General features: G+C 50.8%; 1 protein-coding gene across 19 annotated transcripts in view; it reads left to right on the top strand.

Moving 5' to 3' along the window:
• Positions 1–22416, top strand: part of MAST2 (microtubule associated serine/threonine kinase 2) — a 190026-nt gene that overhangs the window by 151368 nt on the left and 16242 nt on the right. For 12 of the 19 annotated variants that reach the window (XM_056815210.1, XM_056815209.1, XM_056815213.1 and 9 more), the window contains 7 exons: positions 1599–1690; positions 12858–12936; positions 13320–13340; positions 14903–14981; positions 18866–19020; positions 19502–19577; positions 21956–22165. In XM_056815210.1, the coding sequence (XP_056671188.1) occupies positions 1599–1690; positions 12858–12936; positions 13320–13340; positions 14903–14981; positions 18866–19020; positions 19502–19577; positions 21956–22165 (712 nt within the window). The remainder of the gene's footprint in view (positions 1–1598; positions 1691–12857; positions 12937–13319; positions 13341–14902; positions 14982–18865; positions 19021–19501; positions 19578–21955; positions 22166–22416) is intronic. The other 7 variants (XM_056815224.1, XM_056815211.1, XM_056815223.1 and 4 more) reach the window with 1 other exon arrangement.

Below are 22416 nucleotides of genomic sequence, written 5' to 3'. Positions count from 1 at the left end.
TCTTTGTATTCATTTGCCTATATAGGTTTTCCCAAGTTTCTCTGAAATCTTCTCGTTCATCATTTTTTATGGTGTAATAATACTCTATCATATCTATAAACCACAATTTGGTTATCTGATCCCTGATTGATAGGCACTTATATGTATTTGTGCATATAGAGATCCTATCCTCCTTTCTTTGATTTCTGCAAAATAGGCTTAGGAATGGTATTACTGACTCAGAGACTTTGCACAGGTCATTGACTTCGCAGACGTGACTGCCTCTCTGGTCCCAACCTAAAGGCTGGTCAATGACACTGTTCCTCTTGTAAAGGATAATTTTAGCATTGTGTCCTAAACTATGTTAATTATTTGGTCCCCATGGATATCCCAAATATTAAAAATATATATAACCAAGTCAGCTGGAAATTTATGGTGATATAATTGATATAGTGGAAAGAAATTAAGAAGAGGGAAAGGGTATAGGATTTCTCCCGCCTGGTTAGTACCAGGAGGAAGACCAGAGGCTCTAGGAAGGTAAGGGTTTTGGTGAGTAAAGAGGAAGGAATCAGCCTGAACTTCAAAAAGGGCTCAGCCAAGATGCCTGAACCTGAATCAGCTCAAGGGCAAACTCACTGTCAAACCCAGACAAATAGCTGCCACCATGCCAAGATGTCGGAACGCTTAGCACGCTGCCAGACAGAGTCGCCTCTCCGGCGAAAGAGGGAGAGCAGAGGAAGTGATGTGCCTTATATAGACGGTTTTATGTCACTTTCCTGCATCTCATCTGTACCAATGATAGCTTAGCTTGACTTAGGACAGCCCAGGGGTCTGTCAGCTGTTTCTGCACATGTCTGTTGAAGGCCATTTCCTCAGATACTTAATCCTTGAGTATGGTACAGACATTCTTGACCTTGTTAAACTAAGTAAGGTAGAGCAATGTAGAGTTCCCAAGACCTGATTCTGTTAAACCAAGTATCTCCATTGTTACTAATCAGGAAATAGATAAATCAGATCTCCTAAAGTACGGTCTGAGTAGGGTGGAGGAGTTTTAAAAATTCACACTCTCAGCTGGCAAGGAGATGGACATGTAGCTAAGTGGTTTCTGGGCTCTGTTAGAATATCTATTGTGGTGATTGCATTGCACCTGTTAAACCTTTACAGGAAATAGTGATCATTAATCAATGTGTGCTTCTTTAACCTTTTCCCCATTTTTGAGTGAATTCCCATTTTAGTTGGGTCCAGTTGGATGGCATGCAAATTGAATGTCACTTTGACCTATTTGTTTGTCTGCCTTAAGGCAATATTGGAAGGAAGAAAATACCTGACCTGGGACTAAGGAAATCTGGGTTTGAATTCTGGGTCATCGGCTGACTTGTTTTGTGATATTTCTCTTTTCTGGCCATTAGTTTTCCCCTCTGTGACCATGCTGTCCCCATCCAGGGAGCCTGTTGCCCCTGAAGTCTGTCTCTTAGCTATTTGTCTCTGATTTAACTTCCTGTCCTGCTCTCAGTCATGGTCAGTGAGTGTCAGCCAGAATGTTTGTGGGGAGCCAAGGCCTCTACAGCTCCAACCTCTTTGTTTGATCAGCCCTACTCACATTCTTCTTTTTATTGCAGTTGCAGGACGAGCAACCGAAAGAGCCTGATTGTGCCGTCTAGCACGTCCCCAACCCTGCCCCGGCCCCACTCTCCACTTCATGGCCACCCAGGTAAGCTGCTCAAAATGGAAGGAGGAAGGAGTGGCAGAGAGGCCCTTTCCTAAATCTGATTGTTCTCAAGGATCCCCCAGACAGAGGGCAGGGGTGGACATGGGCTGATGAGGAAGTGCTCTTCCCAGCTCAACTCTAAATGGGGCTCCCCTTTGTATTCACTCCCCCAGTGAAGAGGGGAGCCTACACTAGCAGCCTCTGCCTTATTGCCAAGAAGATAGAAGGTTTTAAAAATAATGTTCTGCATCCGGCTTCCTTTTGAGAATCTCCCTCATTTTTAGGGCTGTAGTTGTCGGGTGTCCAGGTGGTTGCTTTGTTGGTGTAGCCTCTGTTCTGCCCTGTTCACACAAGCCTTCCATAGTCTCAGAATTCCTTGTAGTTGTTTCCTCATAGGATGAGCCCATTCCATTCACTTGGGAAGGTTTGTGCAGCAGGTCCCCCCTCATTCCCAATGGGTTCCATTCTTCCCCTCCCAGTTCCAGCCAAGGGCTTCCTGGTGTGAATGTTAAAAACTGTAAAATGCGAAACTGTAAAGATAATTTTAAGTGGTTGCCATGGGAAATTCCCAAATATGAAAAATACCCAAGTCAGCTGGGGATTTATGGAGATTTTAATTAATATAAATGAAGGAATTAAGGGAAGGAGAAAGAGAGAGAAGAGAAGAGAAGAGAAGAGAAGAGAAGAGAAGAGAAGAGAAGAGAAGAGAAGAGAAGAGAAGAGAAGAGAAGAGAAGAGAAGAGAAGAGAAGAGAGCACGCCTAAGGGACAGCCAGTCAGTCTTTACCACTCACCACAAGATCGTCTCCAAGCAAGTTCCAGTCCTCCACTGAATCTCCTGAACTGAGTTCAGAGTCTAACTCCACACTGCATTCAATTGCGAACTCCATTCTAAATCGCCTCACTTCAACTCTGAACTCAAACTACCAAATTACCTTTTACCCCTTCCTTTTAAAGAATTTTTCTCTTATGTCACCTCCCCTAAATTTTTACGTCTCCCAATCACAGTAGATGCTTTTTCCCAGGACTGACTATTCTTAGTTCTCATCTTCTTTGGTTCTCACCTTCTCTGGTTAGATTAAATCCTCTGAGTACTTCACACCTCTTTTGTTAAGCTTGCCTTTTGTTAGTTGCTTGACCTTTTAGTGATTAATTTAACCTTTATAGGTACTTAGCACCTTTTTTGTATTAGATCTAAAAATAGACCTAGCTTAAGGTTCTAGCTTTACTATAAGTATGAGTTAAGGACTTTTCATTGTTCAATCAGGAGTTTGCAACTTTATCTTCCCCTAGGATACTGTCTAAGTAGGGTGGATTAATTTTAAAAGTTCTCAATACATTCCTGATCAAGTACTTCCATTGTTAAAAATGGGGAATAGCTTAATCAAATCTTCTAAAGTAGAGTCTGAGTAGTTTTTAAGATTCACACTGGTACATACAGCTGGAACATGGGCTCCGACTGAAAGGATCAGGTGGGACTGGCAACCTGGAAGGGATGGCTTAAAGAGCAGAGACCACAATGGGAGGAGATCCAGTGTGGGGGTGACCAGGTAGCCAAAGAGTGCAAGCCTGAGAGTTGTGGGTTGGGGTAACTGAGAATATGTGAGTTAGAGAGAAGCCTCAAGAGGGATTTGACCTTTGCCCTCAAATACTCAAATGGCTACAGATCCAGGTTAGGTCAGATGCCCTGGGAGGACCATTCTATTCAGTCTCCAATTGAAATGCCAGACATTGTTTACTGTGCTGAGCACAAAGAGTACAAAAGGACCAGTCCTGACCTCAAGAAGTTTTTAGTCCAATGGAGGTTGTCACATATGCAGAAATAAATCTGATATTAGGTAGAAAGTGACCAGGAGAAGAGGTGCACTAAAGCCCTAGAGTTCTCAGATGTCCTAGATTGTAACACTGACACTTGGCTACCTGGTAGAGTCTATCTGTAAGCAGGGGCTCTGAGCTATTGGAGGGAGCCCCCAATTTTTTCTTATGTATTTTTATTTATTTCACTAAATATTTCCCAGTTTTACTAAGAACTTTTAAAAATATTCATTTAAAAAATTTTGGTTCCAAATTCTCTCTCTCTCTTCTCTACCCTCCCTATCCCTTGAGAAAGAAAGCCATATGATACCAGTTATATCTGTGAAGGCATGCAAAACACATTTCTGTATTAGCTGTGTGACAAAAAAAAAAGTGTGCTTACAAAACAAAGCATGCTTTAGCCTGTACTCAGGATCCCTTGGTTCACTCTCTCAAGGTGGAGAGCATTTTTAATCATGGATCCTTTGGAATTCTCTTGGATCATTGCCTTGATAAGAATAGGTAAGTCAGTGATGATAGATAGTGTGTGCCATGTCACCTCTGCCCCCTTTCATCCCCAGGAGAAAGTGCTCCCATTGGGCTGTTGGGTAGCAGGTAAAGTGAGGAATGTCCTCAGGGAGTATAGAGAGGGGGAAGGGAGTGACTTGAGTACTCTGCTCCACTTCAGCTCTGCTGCCTGTGAGCCACCTACCTTCCCCCTGTGTGCTCCCATTGGGCTCCTGGGCAGAGGAGTGGGAGAGGGGGGGAGTGGAGCAGCTCCACTCAAGTCCCTCTGCCTTTCTAGTAAGGAACTCTGAGGTGGGGTGGGGAGGGCAGCCAAGTGCCCACAGAGAGCACTCTGCATATCATCTTTGGCACCCGTGCCATAGGTTTGCCATCTTGGAGCAAAGTTATTTCCAGTTGTCCTATTACTTTGTACAATGCTGTCCTGGCTCCACCCCCTTAACTCTGTATCAACTCATATAAGACTTACCAAGTTTTTCTTAAACCCTTGTCATTTCTCACAGCAAAATAGTATTCCACAGTAATCCTATACCACAACTTATTCAACCATCTCCCCATTGATGGACTTCCCCCTCAATTAATAATTCTTTGCCACCACAAAAAGAGCAGCTATAAGCATTTTTGTATAAGCAGGTACTTTCCAATTTTTAGAAATCTCTTTGGGGTACAAACCTAGAAGTGGTGTTGCTGGATCAAGGGGCAGGCATTCTTTTATAACCTTTTGGGCATAATTCCAAATTGCCTTCCATCCTTTTCTTTCATAGTAGCAATCTGATAGTTGGAAAGTGGTACCTCAGAGTTATTTTAATTTACATTTTTCTAATCAAGAGAGATTTAGAACATTTTTTCATACAATTGTTGATAGCTTTGATTTCTTCATTTAAAAACTGCCTATTCATAACCTTTGACCATTTATCAATTGAGGAATGACTTGATTCTTATAAAATTGACTTAGTTCTTTATGTATTTGAGAAATGAGACCTTTATCAGAGAAATTCGTTATAAAAATTTCTAGTGTTTTTAATAGCAATGTGTGTTGTATTTTATTAAAAGCTTTTTGCATCAATTGGTGTAATCATGTGATTTTGGTTGGTTTTATTATTGATATAATCAATTATGTTTATAGATTTCTCAATATTGAACTAGCCCTGTATTCCTGGTGCTATATAAATCCTACCTAGTTATAGATTCTTTTTCTAATATATTGCTATAATCTCCTTGAGAGTATTAAAAATTTTTGCATCATAATATTCATTAGTGAAGTGGTTTTTAGTTTTCTTTCTCAGTTTTCGTTCTATCTAGTTTAGATATCAACACCATATTTTTATTATAAGAGGAGTAGGACTCCTTTTTTACTAATTTTTTCAAATAATTTACATATTATTAGGATTGATGTTTTATTAAATGTTTAGTCAAAATTTCTTATAAATTTCTGCAGATTTTTTAAGGGGTTCAATAAGGGTTTGTTCATTTTCTTTTTCTAGATTTAAATAGATTTAATTATTCTGTTTCCTCTTATGTTAATCTGGGCAATTTATATTCATTTCACTTAGATTGTCAGTTTTCCTAATGTATAATTGGACAAAGTAAGCCTTAATAATTGCTTTAATTTCATCTGCATTGGCAGTGCAGTCACCCATTTCATTTTTGATACTGGCAATTTTGTTTTCTTTTTTTAAATCAAATTAACTAGTGTTTTAGTTATTTTGTTGTTTTTCTCATAAAACAAGCTTCTAGCTTTTATTCAGTAATTTTTTACTTTAAGTTTTATTAATCTCTCCTTTGATTTTCAGAATTTCCATTTTGGTATTTAATTGGAGATTTTTTTATTCTTCTAGTTTTTTTAGTTACATGCCCAATTCATTGATTTGCTCTCTCTTTTATTGATGTACATACACATTCAGAGATATATATTTTCCTCTATGTGCTACTTTTGCTGCGTTGACATTTTGGTATCTTTGTCTTAATAGTTATTCTGCTTAATTAAATTACCTGTTTTCTGTTTTTGTTCTTTGACTCATTCTTTAGGATTGTTTAGTTTCCAATTAATTTTTAATTATATTTTCATGGCCCCTTAATGAATATAATTTTTATTGTGTTATGGTCTAAAAAAAGGTACATTTACTATTTCTGCTTTTCTGCATTTTTTATGCCCTAATATGGTCAGTTTTTGTGAAGGTGGCTAAGGAAAAGGTTTATTCCTTTTTATTCCCTTAAATTTTTTTTCTAGAGGTCTAACATATCTAACTTTTCCAAGATTCTATTCATCTTCTTGTTTCTTAACTTATTTTATGGTTACATTATTGTACCTCTGACAAGGGAAAATTGAGGGTCCCCTACTAGTATAATTTTACTATGTTTTTCTTCCTGTAATTCATTCAATTTTTCCTTCAAGAATTTGAATGCTGTGCCATTTGGTGCATATATGTTTTGTATTGCCATTATTTCATTGTCTGTGGTGCCTTTTAGCAAGATGGAGTTTTTATCCTTATCTTTTTTAATTAGGCCTATTTTTTCTTTTCTTTATCTGAGGTCATGATTGACTACATCCATCTTTTTTACTTCAGTTAGGGCAGAATTGATTCCGCTCTGATTCCTTATTTTAACTTTGTGTAAGGTGTATTTCTTATAAATAACATTTTGTTGAATTCTGCTTTCTAATCCATTCTGCTATCTGCTTCTGTTTTATGGGTGAACTTATCCTATTCACATTCACTGTTATGATTACAAATTGTGCCTTTCCTTCCTTCCTATTATCTTTTATTTGTCCCTCTCTTTTTATTCTGTCCCTCGTGTTTTAATTTTGACCACTGCCTTCTGTAAGGGGTAAAATATTAAAGGATTGGACTAAATATATGAGTGTAGTCACCAGAAATTAATATATCTCAAGTCGGAATGACTTTTTATGGTGGTTTATTTACAAAAAGAGAAAGAGTGAAAGTAAGAAAATCAGAGAGATATTTACTCTGACCTGGTCCAAACCAGGCAGGGCTTCAGAGGCCCCAGCAAAGGGGCCCAGAGGTAAACTAAACAAGGGTTTTAGCCACAAGGTCTCCTCCAAGACAAGGAGCCTCTCCAAAGGTTAATACTTTCAGAAAACCAGGAAAAAGGAAGTCGACCTTTTTCACTCACCCATGTGGTAGTTCTAAGGGAAAATTCAAAAGCAGTCCGAGGTCCCCAGCCAGAGCACCTTGAGGGTCAAATTGAAGGCAAAAGACCTGGTCACAGGAAGTTCTTGCCACTTTTAAAGACCCTTCCTTTCATTACTTCCCGTGCCTTCCTTCCACTTTTACATGGACCAATTATAGCTATAGTTTTGCTACATGGGCCGGGGAGCGTTAATCCCATCTTCACACTTCCTTTATCTTCCCACCCTTTTATCTCATGCCTCATTTCTCTTATTTCTTTTCTCTCCTCTTTCCCTATTGAATAATATAGATTTTGATTCCTAATTGAATGTGTATATTTTTTCCTCTGAACCAATTTAGATGAGAGTGAGGTTCAAGTGTTGCCCCCTCCCATTTTCCTCTCCACTGTGAAAGATCTTCCTTATGTGCCTCTTTTATATGAGATAATTTCCCTTATTCTCTCTATTCTTTCCTCTCCAAATGCATTCATCTTTCTTACCGATCTATTTTTCTTATCATCCTAACATAAATGACTCACTTATGTCCTCTATGTTGAATCTTTTGACTGCCCTAATAAAGATAAAATTCTTAAGAATTACATGTATCTTCTTCCTATATTGGAATTTAAATGATTTAACCTTGTTGAGATCTTTATGATTTCTCTTTCATGCTTACCTTTTTACTCTTTTCTTGGGTCTTTTTTATTTTAAAAAGTGACCACTACTATGTATTGGTTCTAAGGCAAATGAATGGTAAACACTAAACAATGAGGGTTAAGTGACTTGCCTAGGGTCACATAGCTAGGAATTGGCGGAGGCCAATTTTGAAATGAGGATCTCCTGTCTAGACCTAGATCTCACTCTACTGAGCTACCTAGCTGCATCCTGGGACTTCTTTTTAAAAGCCAAATTTTCTATTCAACTCTGGTCTTTTCATTAGAAATGTTTGAAAATTATCTATTATATTAAATATCCATTCTTCCCCATTCCAAAGGATAACACCTTTTTTTATGGGTACACTATTCTTGGTTATAATGCTAGATTTTTTTCCCCTAATGTACAATTATATTTCATGCCTTTCACTTCTTTAACATGGTAGCTGTTAAATCTTATGTGATCCTGATTCTGACTTCTGTGATATTTGAATAGTTTCTTTCTGATTGCTTATAGTGTTATCTTTTTAGTGTTAAAGCTCTGGAATTTGTTTATAATATTCCTGGGAGTATATATTTTATAATCTCTTTTAGGTGGTGATCATTGGTGATCAGTGAATTCTTTCAATTTCTATTTAACCCTCTAAATCTTAAGATATTGGGGTTATTTTCCTGTATAATTTCTTGAAATTTAGGCTCTTTCTTTGATCATGACTTTTAGATAGTTCAATTATTTTAAAATTAACTCTCCTTAATTTATTTTCCAGTTTAATTGTTTTTCCAATGAGATATACACATTTTCTTCTATTTTTTCATCATTTTTACTTTCTTTTATTGTTTCTTGATGACTCTTGGAATCATAATCTTCTACTTCCCCTATTCTAATTATAAGAAAATGTTTTCTTCTTTGAGATTTTGTACCTCTTTATCCATTCTGCCCAATTCTTCTTTATAAGGAGTTGTTTTTGTTAGTGGAATTTTTTGCACCTCTTTTTCCATTTGGCCAATTCTAGTTTTTAAGAATTTATTTTCTTCAAAAATTTTTGTGTCTCTTTTGCAAAACGGTTTTTCAAAAAAATAAGTTTCTTCTCTTGCTCTTTTTTTTTTAATCCATTTTCCCCTCTACTCCTCTTACTTGGTTTTGAAAATCCTTTTTTAGCTCTTCCAGGAATTCTTGTTTGGCTTGTGTTCAGTTCACATTTTTTTCTTTGAGGCTTTGCTTTAAGCTATTTCATTGTCTTTTCTTTTGAGTTTGTGTTTTGATCTTCCCTTTCACCATAGTGATTTTTTATAGCCAGGTTGGGTTTTTTGGGGCTCATTTTCCCAACCTAATTTTTGACTTTGAAGTTTGGTTCTGTTCCTGGTGTGGAAGGGGAGGGGCATACCTCTTGATCTTCAGGTCTTTGTTTCACTAATGTTTTCAGAGCTAGTTCTGGAGACCCTTTTGGTCTACATTCTGGTCCTTTCCGAGGAAGTATCCTTGGCCCCATGAGACTGCAATCAGTACTGCTTCTCAAAGAGCTCTGTTCCCTCATGACCAAAAATGCTCCTCTCTGCTCTTGAGCTGTGACGTGGAAGTAGGTATAGGCAATGGAATTGCTGGAATTTGGAGGGAAGGCTCGGCCGAGTGTTTCCTTTTCTCAGCCATCTTGGCTCTGCCCCCAGAATTTGTCCCTTGGAAGTTTTTGGAGAAGGGAATACTATAGATGATTGGGTTAGCTGTGTGCAAGCTACAGTGATGAGGGGAGAGACTTTCAGATCTTGTAGTCAGCTGTTTGATGCAGGAGTTCTTGGGAGAAGAGATGAGAGCCTGGATTATTAGGTGAGCAGTCCTGTGAATGGGGAGGAAGAGAAGGGAAGACTGGAGAGGTGGGACCTAGGAGTCATAAAGTGAAAGGGATTGGGGTGAGGTAATGTAATGGGTGGGGTCCCAGGTGGATGACCTGGAGGGTGGAGCTCTGGAGGGAAGCTCTGGTTTGAGAGAGAGAAAGTTCCTGCCCTTGTCCTAAGGACCCTTTTTCTGGGAGAGCATCTCAGGGCCTGAGGCTATGGGGAACTCCACCCCGCTCCCTCCCCTTTTGTCTGTCCTTCCCCTCTGCGTGCATCCTTCTGATTTGGAGGGAATCGCCTGTGCTCTTCTGGGTTGGAGGTGGACCTTGTTCCCGGAAAGCTTCTGGGTGTGCCCTAGCTGCCCAGGCCCGGACTTCTCTCCCGTCTCGGGTTCCTGGTCCTATCCCCAGCTGTGCTGCCTTGGTGGGAGGCCAGGAGACCCCTAGCCAGTATGTTCAGCAGAGACAGGGGCGTCCAGTGGTCTCCACATGTGGAGCCAACATACCTCAGGTACCTACTTGGCTTCCCTACAGGCGGCCCTTCCTGTCCTATCCGGCAGAGGCGGGTCCCACCCCATCCTCCTCTGCCATCCATCCTGCAGCTGTTGGCAGGTCTCTGAAGGACACAGAGGGGACCCGAGCTTCGGGGAAGGAGACCTCTGAGACTCCCCTGCCATGTGTGAGCTCAGGAGCTGCTGAGGGGCCTGGCCAGTGGCCAGGGAGGGCGCCGCAGCAGGGCTGGGACCCAGGGCCTCGCCTCCTGGGACAAACTGTCCTGATCCCCGGATTCTCTTATTCCCAGCAAGAGAGCATCGGGAGGGCTAGACGGGGGCCCGGATCCCGAGGGGGAAGCCACGCTCTTGGCTCTAGGGATAGAGGGGCGATCCGAGGGAATCCTTGTCCGCCCAATGACAGACGTGTATTTCGCTCCTGTTGTGTGGCAAGGCTCAGGGCTGGGTGCAGAAGAAACGGACAAGTTCTCTCGTCCCTCAGAGAGCTTATATTCTGATGGGGAGACAAAGTAGGAACTGGGCCTGGGGGCTAAAGAGGTGTCCTTTAGGAGGGACTGCTTGAGCTGAGTCTCCAGGAGGGAGAGCGTTCTAGGCAAAGGTGTGGAGGCTGGAAATAGAGTGATGGTGGTCAGCAAAGCAGCTGGGGAGGAGGAAGAGTTGAGGCAGGAGGGCCCTGAGTCAGGAGATGGGAGGCACTGCAGGCTGAGATTGGGGTCTGGGCCTGAGAAGGGTGGTGCAGGCTCCGCTGTCTTTCTCATTCATTGGGCAGGCAGTGCTCCATTTTACAGAGAAGCAAACTGAGGCCTAAGGTGTTTGAACCACTTGTCCAGCATTGCTCAGCTTGTGTGTAGGGTGTCTTGGAGCCCCGAGAGAGGCCGGCTGTCAGCAGGTGTGGGCTCCGTCCTCACCCCGCAGGGCCCGGGCCTCGGGCAGCCTCCCTGATAGGGCCAGAGGGATCTGAGTTGAAATAGCCGTGTGAGATGTTGTGACTCTGGCCCAGCCAGGGCTGTAGGTCTTCCCTCCCCAGGGCCCAACAGCCCTTGGCCTTACTATCATGGGAGGGGGTTGGCCTCCAGGACCCCTTGTATGCTCCAGGTCTTTGGGGATGGCCTTTGGGGCTCACAGCAACCTCGGGAGTAGGTGGTTAATAGCGGGGCTCCCGTTTTATAGAAGAGGAAATGGAGGCATGGGGTGCCCAAGTGTGGCAGAATGGAGACTTGCTTCTTTGTCCAGTGCTCTCAGAAAGCTTCTGGAGCCCCCAAACAGCCTCTCCCTGGGTCTGCGTCCTGGCTTGGCCCCCTGCCCAGTGCTGACTGGAGACCTCCCCTCCCTCCCCTTCCCCGGCCCGGCAGAGAGGACCTCCAGAGGGCAGAGACTTGTTAGGGTTCACCATCATTGTTATTGGTGGAGCTCCCTGGGAGACCTGGGCAGGGGAGCAGGGCATGAGTGACCCAGGCCCCTCTGTGCCTTTTGAGGTGGCCAGGTGGGTGGTGCTGGAGCAGGAGGACCTGGGTGACTCTGGCAGGTCACTTTCTTGCTGTCTGCCTCAGTTTCCTCAACTGTAAAATGGGCATAGCAGCACCTACCTCCCAAGGTGCTTGTAAGGATCAAAAGGGATGTTTGTAAAGTGTTTAGCCCATGCCTGGCACATAGTAGGTGCTCAATAAATGCTTCTTCCCTTCCCTTTACTTTATCAGATGGAGAGCAGAGGAGGGCCGGGGGAGGGCGAGGGGAGGTGCAAAATGAATGAAAGTTCTGAAGCGCGGTGGTACCTGGGCTCACATCAGTGGCCTGTGGGATCTCGGGAAGGTCTTCGTGGCTCCGGGCCTCAGGTCCTCTTCTGCAAAATGAAGGATCAGCCCAGGTTCATCTCTTTTCCTGCGACCCCTTGGTGGAAGCCCTGGAGGCTGGGGCTCCTGCCAGCCTTTCCTGGCATCCCTGGCCTGCCTGCTTGTCTCGATGCCAAAGGGTTAGGGTTCACCGCTCTCCGCGTACTTTGCCCGCCTGGAGGGTAAGCAGGGATTTATAAAAGTTCCCACCCTGCTTCTGTGATAATAACTCTGCTCTCGTTACCCAGTTCTGGGTGCCAGGGCCTCCCACCACCAAGGAGAGCGGGGTGGGGGGGGCAGAGACACACAGACGGGGGCGGGGGAGACAGACAGAGGTCGAGGCAGAGAGAGGGGGAACCAGCCATTCTTCACACTCTCAGGCTCTCTGGTCTCAGCTTGGGGCTGTCCCTCTCATCCTCCCCTCGGGCTCCCCCCAGGCGTGGCTCCTGGCCTCTTCTCTGCTCCCCCACTGGCCGGCGTAATCCTGGCATTCCAGGCCCCCCTGATCTGGCTCTCGGGCTGTTCCAGATTCAAACCAAGCTGGATTCTCTTTCCCTTGCCTACAACCGTGAGCACGGAGGGGTTACAGTGGAGAGAGCCTCCCTGGTCCTGCCCGGCACACGGGTTCCAGTGCCCTGCAAGCCCTGTCTGTGGCACCCTGAGCAAGTCCCTCGACTGGTCTCTGCAGACTGGGGTGGACGGCGCCCTTCTCCCAGGGTGGTCGTGAGGGTCAAGGGAAGCTCCCGCGTACGGAAGGCACCTTCCTGCTCTCTCAGGGCTCCCGCCGGGCCTGGGCCTGCTGGGTCTCTGCTCACTCCCTTCCTTCAGCCTGCTGCCCTGAGAGCCAGAGCTGCCTCCTCCGGCCTCCCACGGCTGACCGCGCTCTCCTCCCCTGCCCGCAGGTGGTAGTCCTCTGGACAGCCCCCGGAATTTCTCTCCAAATGCTCCGGCTCCACACTTCTCCTTTGTTCCTGCCCGCAGGTAAGCCAGTGCAGGGGGCCGAGCGGATGGGGCCGGGGTCCTGGCGGGCCCGCCCCGGGAGGGCTGCCCAGCCGGCGCTGCTTGGACTCCGCTCTGGTGGGAGGCGTCCGCCTCTGGGCCCCGAGCCCCAGCGCGGAGCCCTTTCTCCAAGGGCGCCCTGCCGTGCCCGTCCCTGCCCCGTCCCGGCCGCTCGCCTGTGCTCTGCCCCCGCTAGAGTCTGTCGGCCCCTTAAAGCCCCACGTGCACGGCCCGAGGTTGCCGGCGGCTCCAGCCTGAGCCGGTCCTCAGCTCTGTCCCGAGGTGGGCCGCATCCCCCGCCTCGGGCCTAGGACCGGACTCGGGGTCGCCCCGTTCTCATTCCTCTGTCCGATCTCTCCCTGCAGCCATGGACACAGAGCAGACAGGTAACGGGGGCGTCTGGGGAACACGCGCTGGCCTGGCCCGGGAGGTCTGGCGGGGGGCGGGGGCTGAGGGGGGCCTTCTGGTCCTCGGCACGAGCCTCTTCCCTCCGCTGTGAGACGGCTGAGATCCTGGGCTGTGGGAGAGGCAGGCGGCCCAGGCTTCTACCCCCGTGGGCAGCCCCTGCTTGTTAGGCTTCAGGAAGAACCACGGCATCCTTTTCTTTGAAAGCCTTGCTGTCTGAGACAGGCGAATGAGGCAAAGTGACTTGCCCAGGGCCAGACCTAGGAAGTGTTGGGGTCAGATTGGAACCCAGGACCTCCCAACTCCAGGCCTGACGCTCTTCTCTACCCACTGAGCCCCTCACTGCCCTGGAACCAAAGCTCGACGTCATTGATGGGACCCCTTCAGCCCTGGGGCATGCCTGTTCTGCCCCTGCCTGCCCTGCCCCACTTCTGCCTCCTAAAGGTGGATTGGCCCAAAGTGGGCTTTGAGAACCCCCCCCCCTCCTTGGGCCTTGTTCGGGGCATGTCCTTGGGCAGCTGCTGGAGGGAGGAGGGAGCCCAGGGTGCCCGCGGGTCTCCGCTCTGGCCGTGGAGCCATGTGCCCGGCCTTGCCATCCTCCGTGGCCTGAGGACTTGGACCCTCGCCCCTGTGGGTGGGTGGGATGCGGGGCGTCATCGAGCATGCAGAGAAGGGGCCCCCTCGGCCCCCCTCGGACTTGGGCGCGTGTCTTCTCCACCCTGGGTGGATCCCTCGTTTTTAAGCATGGAGGGCGTGCCCCCTTGCCAGCTGCTGTGCCCGGCCGCAGGGCATCTCCCCCTCTCTGAGTGTCAGCGACCAGCAGGCCCAGATACGCCTGCCAGCCCCAGCCCCCGGGGGAGCGAGGGAAGGAGGGCCTGGCAAGCAAGAAGACCATCCGTGTGAGCCTCCCCGCTTAAGACTCGTCCTGCTCTGTTTGGGCACCCAGCCGGCACCCACCTGGGGTTTGGGGCCCTAAGGGGAGCCTTAAGCCTTGGTCAGACCTTCCTGTGCTCTGCGTGGGGCGGTGGAAGAGTCTCCAGGCTCCTGCAGGCTGTGGCCCTGCTTCCAGCTCTGACTCTGAGGTCCTTTTGGTGGTCCTCGATGTGAATTCTTGGGATTAGAGCCCAGACCTGGGACAGACTCACCGCCCCGGTAGGGCAGGGGCAGTGAGAGCCCTGCCGTGAATTGGGAAGGCTCAGAGGGGGCGAGCGGGGGGAGCGGGGGCAGACCCTCGGGTGGCAGAGGCGCCTGGCCGAGCCGCGGGGCCGTCGGTGCTGGAGCACGCACCCCGGGCATCCTGCTGTCCAGATGCTGGTCTTGGAGTCTTTGGGGCTGTTGGGAGGAGCGTCGCCACCACCCCTGGCCGGGCTCAGGCTCCCGAATGGTGCGATGGGGATCACTGGCTGCTCGGGCCCCACAGACACGTGCAGCCCGGAGCCTCCTGGGCCGAGAGAGGAGCATGGAAGAGGGATGCTGGCAGGGCCCCTGGGGGGAAGCACAAGAGCTTCCTGGGGGATGTCTCACTAATGTGTCTCTGTCACAGGACGGATGGACGGCGCTGGTCCTTGGCCTCTCTTCCTTCCTCTGGCTATGGAACCAATACCCCCAGCTCTACTGTCTCCGTAAGTCCCTAGGCCTGGCTTCCAGGGGCACCCAGGCTCCTGGGTTTGGGGTGTTTCTCCAGCCCCTGCTCAGCTGTAGCTGTAAGGTAACTCCTGTCCCTCTCTTTCCTCTCCCTGGTCTCATCAGTGGATGCCAGGGCAGGCCTGGGAAGAGCCAGGGTGGTCTTTTCTGACCGTCAGATGGGTCATTCCCTCAAGGCTGGGGAAGGGCCTTGGATCCAGGGAAGTGGCTTACAAGAGAGGCCCGGCCACTGAAGGAAGGAAAGAAGGAAAGATGGAGGGATGGAAGGATGGACCGTGCATGAGCTGGGAGGAGCAAAGATGCCACTTTGGGTGCAAGTTGGAGTAGGAGGAATGTGGATGAACCCCGGAGAGCTGTGTGGGAGCCACTCTGGGAAAGGCTTCATCACCAAACAGAAGGCAGCTGGTGGCACAGTGGCTAGAGCAATGGACCTGGAGTCAGGGAGACCCAAGTTCAAATCCAGCCTCAGACACTCACTAGTTGTGTGACCCTGGGCAGTGATGTAACTGCTGCTTGCCTCAGTTTCCTCGTCTGTAAAATAGGGATGAGAATAATATCTACCTCCCAGGGTTGTTGTGAGGATCCAACGAGATAATGGTTGTAAAGTGCTATCGAAGTTAGCTCTTCTGGGAGCTTTTCTTGAGCAGGGAGGTGACGATCTTGGGCCTGGCTTTAGGAAGTCACTTTCTCAACTGTGTGTGGGCTGAATTGGAGAAACTGAAGGCTTGAGCCAGCGAGACGCATCAGAAAGAAGGCGGTGCCATCACAAAGAGCTGCTGCAGAGCGAAATGAGCAGAGCCGGGAGGACGCCGTCCGCAGGAACAGCCCCACTGGGGAGCGATCAGCTGGGAGAGACGTGGCTGCTCTCAGCAGCTCGTCATGGGAAAGGCTGTCCCTGCCATCGAAGGGGCTGACGAAGGCTGGCCGCAGAGCGAAGCACGCCCCACGTCCCTTTGTTTCCTCCACGGATTTTCCTCTAGTCGAAGCAGTCTGCGTCTTCTTTCACAACCTGATGAACCTGGAGATGTGTTTGGTATGATAACACGCAGGTATCATAGCGGCTGCCGTCTTGAGGAAGGGAGAGGGAGAGAACGCGGATGGCAAGTTTGTGAAACTCGTGTTGGCCTGATCTCTAGAAAAGACAGACAGACACTAACAGGCCGGGAGAAAAGTGAGGAGGCGACTGGCCATGCGAGCGTAGAGAAGAAGATGGCTGCAGGAGAGTGTGGAGGGGGAGTGAGGAGCTGAGGAGGACACCAAAGCCTGGGCACCGAGGAGGGAGGAAAGAGAGTTTGCTTTGGGACACAGTCCATTGAAGTTCTGTGGGGGAGGCCCATTTGAGGTGGAGTCAGCAGAGACCAGGGCTGGGTATAGAGGTTTTGTATCGATTATAATAGGAGTCCGTCCTTAGGTTTTAATAAAATGTACTAGGATTATATGGCTAGGTAGAAGACGAGAGATAGAAATGGCGCCCCCATCTAACTTTTTCACATGGCTCCTCCAGCAGACCCTGGCAGGGAACTTTGTAGGCAGAGCGCCAGAGACAGAGCATGAACTTCCTGGTGAGCCTTTTATAACCTCCTGGCTCTCTTTCTCCTGTCCTTGACAGGAGATGATGTCACCTGTGTCACCCCAGAAAGGAGAGAGGGTGGATTTCCTTCACACGGTTTGGATAAAGAAGTCTCATCTGCATAGGGGGATAATTGAATCCTTGGGAGCTACTGAGAGACAAAGAGAGAGACAGAGATGGAGAGAGGGAGAAAAGAGAAAGGAACAGAGTTGGGGGGAGAAAGGGAGCCCCACATGTGGGCAAGGAGGATGGATGGAAGAAGTCTCAGAGGAAGGGCATATCTGGCTCTCAGAGCCACACACTTATGGCCTGGGCATTCTGCTGGAGCCATTGTCTCCCCATCCTCCCTCCATGGGCATCACTAAATTAACCCTTCTGTTCCTCAGCAGGAGGAGGCTGAAGTAGTCCAGGGGGACCTGGGTTGTGGAAAGAAGAGGGAACAGAGAATACAAGCAGAAACATTAAAATAAGAACAGTGCACAAGCAGATAAATAAACAGAAGTCGTCATAAAGACAGAGGAAGAATGAGTAAAATCTTTGAGAATGTTGAACAAATATGTGTAATAAGAAAATGATCCAGTCTTAACTGCTGAAAGACAGAATTCTATGAACTCTAGAGATATGGGAACAAAAGCAAAAATCCTAGACTGATTCAAAAGAGAAATAAAGCTCCTAAAAAAGAAAGTAGGAATAAAAAAATCAGAGTTCTCATTGCAGAATTAAAAAACCCAAATAGAGGACAACAAATGGGATGTATGATATGGGCCTTCTCCCAAGAAGAAGTGGAAGTTTTGAGAAAGAAGGGAAGAAGGACGCCTGGAGGAAGAACAAGAGGCAGCTCCTTCCCTACAGTCCAGAGAGCACCCAGAAGAACCTGAAGTTAGGAAGTCATCCAAGAAGGGGGAAGTTTAGAAACCTGAACAAAATGGTTTTGGAGACTGCAGAGGTGGAGCCAACAGCCTTTTTTTTTTTTGGCCTGATGAGGCCTAAAGCAGTGAGTCTTTCCTGCAGGCCAACCATATGGTCTCTGGAACTCTGGTCCTTCCCTGAAGATCACTAGTGGGAACCTTCTTTGGCTTCCCAGAGGACCCAAGGTGGCCTCATTTAGGTTTGGGTACACTGGGCTTTGCATCTGCACGTCAGCCTGGGAGAGGCTGAGCCAAATCTTGAGTCCTAAGAAGTCACTTACTGAACTGCTTTTCCTTGGCTGCCAAGGGTTAGGGTGGCCAATGGGTACAGCTGGCTAAGGACTCGGGTCATTGGCACAGGCCTGAAGACGGCCGGTCAGATGCTCTGGTGGCCTCGTGGTCACTCCCGTCGCCAGTTCTGGCTTGGATGGCGCTGCCACCCGATGGAGTGGGCTAGCCTAGAGAAGGAAGGAACGTGAAGCCTTGGGGAAAGGATGTTGTGGGAAAGTTAGATCCCACTAGAAGTGAGAGGAGATGTTGGCTTCCATGGGCAGGCTTATGGAAGAACAGCCCTGCTGGGCCACCAATAATGGCCCCAGGAATCTGTGAGTGGGTAGTGTCAGCATCCCGAAGGGCTGAGGCCCCCTTGGAGGCTGGACCCCAGAAAGCAGTGGGAGCTGTGACCCCAGCGAGAGGCAGCTTTGGCCCCAACACCAGGCTTTCTGCCCTGAGTCTCCGGGCTGTGACGGGGCCTCAAGGGGCTCAGATGAGAAGCTCAGGATGCCGAGCTGGCCCTGAGGGCCCGGCTTGCCCTCGTGGAATTGAAAGGGCCAGAGCAGCCCTGGGAACAGTGATCAGCCAGGAGGCCGGGCAGACCTCTGCGGGGGGACCCCCTGAAGCTGATGCCCAGGTGTTGGCTTTACCTGTCATTTAGAGCCCTGACGTAGTGGGCAGCCCTCAGAGCTCCCTCTGCTTGTCATGGCAGACCCCACCTAGCTTTGGGGTCCAAGGCTAAAAATATCTCCCGTCTCCACTGGGCTCCCTTGGCTGCTGCCACGTCTGTGTCCCAGGCGGTCCTGATCACCCAGTCATCCCCCCTCCCCCAGCAGGGACAGCTGTCCCCTCCAGCAGCCAGAGGAAATCCCCTGCGGCGGGCATGCTGCCCGGGGCAAGGCGGGAGGGCAGGGCTGAGGATCCACGAGCAGGCCCTGGGCTCAGGCTTCCCCCCAGCTGGGCAGATGCCCGGCCCCTGCCTCCACGTTCACGTCCCGAGTGAGCGCTCGGCCCTCGGGAAGGGGTTCCTGCGCCCGCGGCCGAGTGGCGTGCTGCCGGTGGCAGCGCAGGGCCCGCCTGACCGCGGCTCCTGTGTGCTTGTCGCCCTCAGTCGTCCTGCTCTTCCCAGGAGAAGTTACACCAGCTCCCTTTCCAGCCCACGGCTGATGAGCTACACTTCCTGACAAAGCATTTCAGCAGCGAGAGTGTCCCGGACGAGGAGGGCCGCCAGTCGCCAGCCATGAGGCCTCGCTCACGCAGCCTCAGGTGGGTGCCCTCCCTGACTCACGCCTGCTTCTCCGGGCCTGGGCCGGAAGTCCAGAGGCCCCAGGTCTGGAGGAGAGGCCCGCACGGGAGGGCAGGGCGGGGGTGGTGGTGCTTCTTCCTCCGGTGGACGGCAGAAGCGGGTCCGAGCTGGACAGAGGGGCCTTAGCCTAGCTTTCCGGGGGAACTGCAGTCAGACTATACCCCAGGGACCAGGGTGCAGGAGGGAGGGGGGAGGCCTGGCCAGGAACCCCGGGACTCCCCCGACTCATGGGCGCAGCTGCTATACACGGCTTAGTGCCTGGCCTTTTCCAGTTCGCTAGCCAGAGTGGGGAGCTGCCTCCCTGCTTTGTCCTGAGTAAGAGTCTGGCCTGGCTGGGGCTGGGGGGCCGGTCTCCCAGAGGCCCATGCAGGGTGCCAGGCTTCCCCCTGGGATGGGCCCACAGTCTGCCAGCAAAACAGTGACTCCTTCCTTCTCTTTCAGCCCTGGCCGCTCCCCGATCTCCTTCGACAGTGAAATAATAATGATGAATCATGTGTACAAAGAGAGATTCCCCAAGGTAAGGGGCTGTGGGGGTACCTGGGCAGGGTGGGAGTCTGTGTGCCAGGCAGGGGCAAAGGAAGGCAAAGCACGCAAACCACTAGGTGTGGCCACTGAGGGCGATGGGCACCTACAGAAGATGGGGCCGAGGGAGGGAGAGAAGGCCAGGCCTGGAATGGGGAAGGGCCGGGTTCAAATATGGCCAGAGGCACTTCCTAGCTGTTGTGACTCTGGGCAAGTCATTTAATCCCCGTTGCCTAGCCCTCATTGCTCTTCTACCTTGGAACCAAAACATATCATTGATTTTAAGTCAGAAGGTGAGGGTTAAAAAAAATCCTGGCTATTCTATAGCCCTTTGAGACATCTGAGCCTCATAATGATCCTAGCAGGCATAGGTGCTGTTAGTATCTCCTTTTTACAGAAGGGGAAACTGAGGCAGGCAGCAGCAGAGTCATCTGCCCAGGGCCACACAGCAGTAGTGTCTAGGCTAATTCAGTGTGGAGCTCAGGGCCCCATTCAGCTCTTCCCTTGTTGGAACAGCAGCAATCCCACGGTGCTTGCTGGCTTGACTGGGGGTGCCATATTGTTCAGTGGATAGCCATCATCTAGAGGATAGTCACGAGGAAGTACCTGGATGGCGAAGGGCCTCGAGGCCGTACCAGAGGAACTGGGGGTGTCCTGAACCCAAAGAGAAGATGCAGGTTGAGGCAGTGCGCGATGCCTGAGAGCTCACACTGCCAGGGGAGGCGGGCTGGGCCAGCCTCGAGGGGCCACAGGGGGAGGCAGGAGATGGGGAGGAGCCCAGGGCTGGGCCCACGTTCCCAGGGAGGGCTACAGAGGAAGCCTGGCGAACCCCAAGCCCTGCGTTCTCTCCAGGCCCATGCCTGGCCCTAGCTGGGGCCTCTGGCCTGGACCTTCTTGTCAGGGGTAGGACCATGCTTGGACCCTGGACCCCACTGGAGTGTCCTCAGCGCCCACACACTTTTCCAGCCCCTTCTGACCTGAGGACCAAGCACAGGGGTTCCCGGGGAGGGAAAGGCTGGGTGGGCCTCTGCTCAGAGGGCCCCCTCATCCCCCCTTAAGCCCAGAGCAGGCCTCCCTCCTGGGCTGGAGTCCTAAAACAGAGCCCAAAGGGCTCTCCGAGAGCACCCGCATTCCAGCCCCTTTCACATGCACGTGTGGCCAACAGGACCCAGGACATGTGAGCAGGGCGGGAGGTCTCGGGTCTGTGAGCTCGAGAAGGGGCAGTGGGGCAGCCCACAGAGCAAAGGCAGGCTTGGGAAGGTTGGCCAAAAGAATAGGGTGGCTCCTGGGCACTCCTGTGCCTCGGTCCGTGCCCTTTGGGGTTCTCCTGGACAACCTAAGCAGGACGAGCTGGTCCAGAGGGCCTGCCTCATTGGACCGGAACCAATGACCTCATTGGACCCAATTGTAACTTTGAGAAGTTCTGATTGGAAAGAATGTCTGAGAGAGCCCTAGAAGGGGATTCCCTCCTGGCCCTCCTCAGGCCCTGCTGATGACGGGTGCTGTGTGGCATTCGATGGCCCTGCCTGTGCCCCTAAAACAGCGATCCGTCAGGCTGTGTGCCAAGCCGCCGGGCCCAGGCTGGGGTAGCCAGGAAGGCCGCAGCCGCCCCGGCCCTCTAGGGGGCTCGTGATCTAATGAGAGGCATTCCCTGGCTCTGCTCACCGGGGAAGCACCAAAGCAGCGTCGGGGAGGACCAGACAAGGGGAGGCTGAAGGGGCTGCACATGGAGGGCCAGGGTGGGGGGGGTCTCCCCAAGAACCTTCTCTAAGGATCTGGAAAGGCACAGAGCCCCCGGGAAGCCCAGGCAGAAGTTCCAGAGAGGCCAGGGGGGTAAAATGATGCTTTCTCGGAATCGGAGCCGGCCCAGAGGGGCTGAACGGACCCCCCGGCACGCGCTTGGTGCTGGCACACGGGCACATCCAGAATCAAGACAGACGGGTGGCGAGCCTCGCCTGCTGGGAGCTCCCAGGCCAGCCAGGACAGGCTGCGGCGTGAAGGCTGCCCGGCTACCCTCCCCCCACGCCGGTTCCGCGGTCCTTAGCGCAGGCCTTTATCTGGGGAGGCCTCAGTTCAGTGGATGTTACCTCACCAGGGACTTGCTGACCCCTGAGATTCCAGCCATCCACTGGGGAGGGGGTCTGGGAACGTGTCTGGATGGGGGGGGCGCACCGCGTACTCACCGAGCTGGGGCGCAGACAGGGGCGTTGGGGAGGGGGAGCCCCGGCAGCGGGGGACCCGGGAAAGTGGGGGAGGAAGCGAGGCCTTCGTGAGCCAGGCCTGGGGGTCAGCTGTGGGAAATGGGGCCCGGGGGGAGCCCCGCCGACCTCCCCTCCGATGCCGGCTGTCTCTGAGCTCCTCTTTGGTCCCCAGGCCACGGCGCAGATGGAGGAGCGGCTGGCGGAGTGTATCGCCTCGAACGCCGCCGAGAATGTGCTGCCCTTAGCGGATGGGGCCCTGAGCTTCATCCACCACCAGGTCATCGAGCTGGCCCGGGACTGCCTGGACAAGTCCCGCGACGGGCTCATCACGTCCCGCTACTTCTACGAGCTGCAGGAAAACTTCGAGAAGCTTCTGCAAGACGTGAGCGCGCTAGGCCAGGGCTCAGAGGCTGCGCGGGGGCTGGCGCTCTGCCTCAGCGCTCCCGCCTGGCAGCGGACGCTGGGAGGAGCCCGCGGCCTCCGCGGGGGGGGGGGGGGGGGGGGGGACCTCCGTTCAGGGGGTGGGGGGGCTCCGTGGTAGAGTGCTGGGCCCGGAGTCAGGAAGACCCAAGGTCAGACCCCAGGCACCTCACTTCCGCTCTCTCGGTGGTGTCACCTGTGAAATGGGGCCAT

This window comes from Monodelphis domestica, chromosome 2, assembly GCF_027887165.1.
Source record: "Monodelphis domestica isolate mMonDom1 chromosome 2, mMonDom1.pri, whole genome shotgun sequence".
NCBI classification, from domain to species: domain Eukaryota; kingdom Metazoa; phylum Chordata; class Mammalia; order Didelphimorphia; family Didelphidae; genus Monodelphis; species Monodelphis domestica.
Note: the sequence above shows the minus strand (reverse complement) of the source record. Positions and strands in the feature narration are given on the sequence as shown.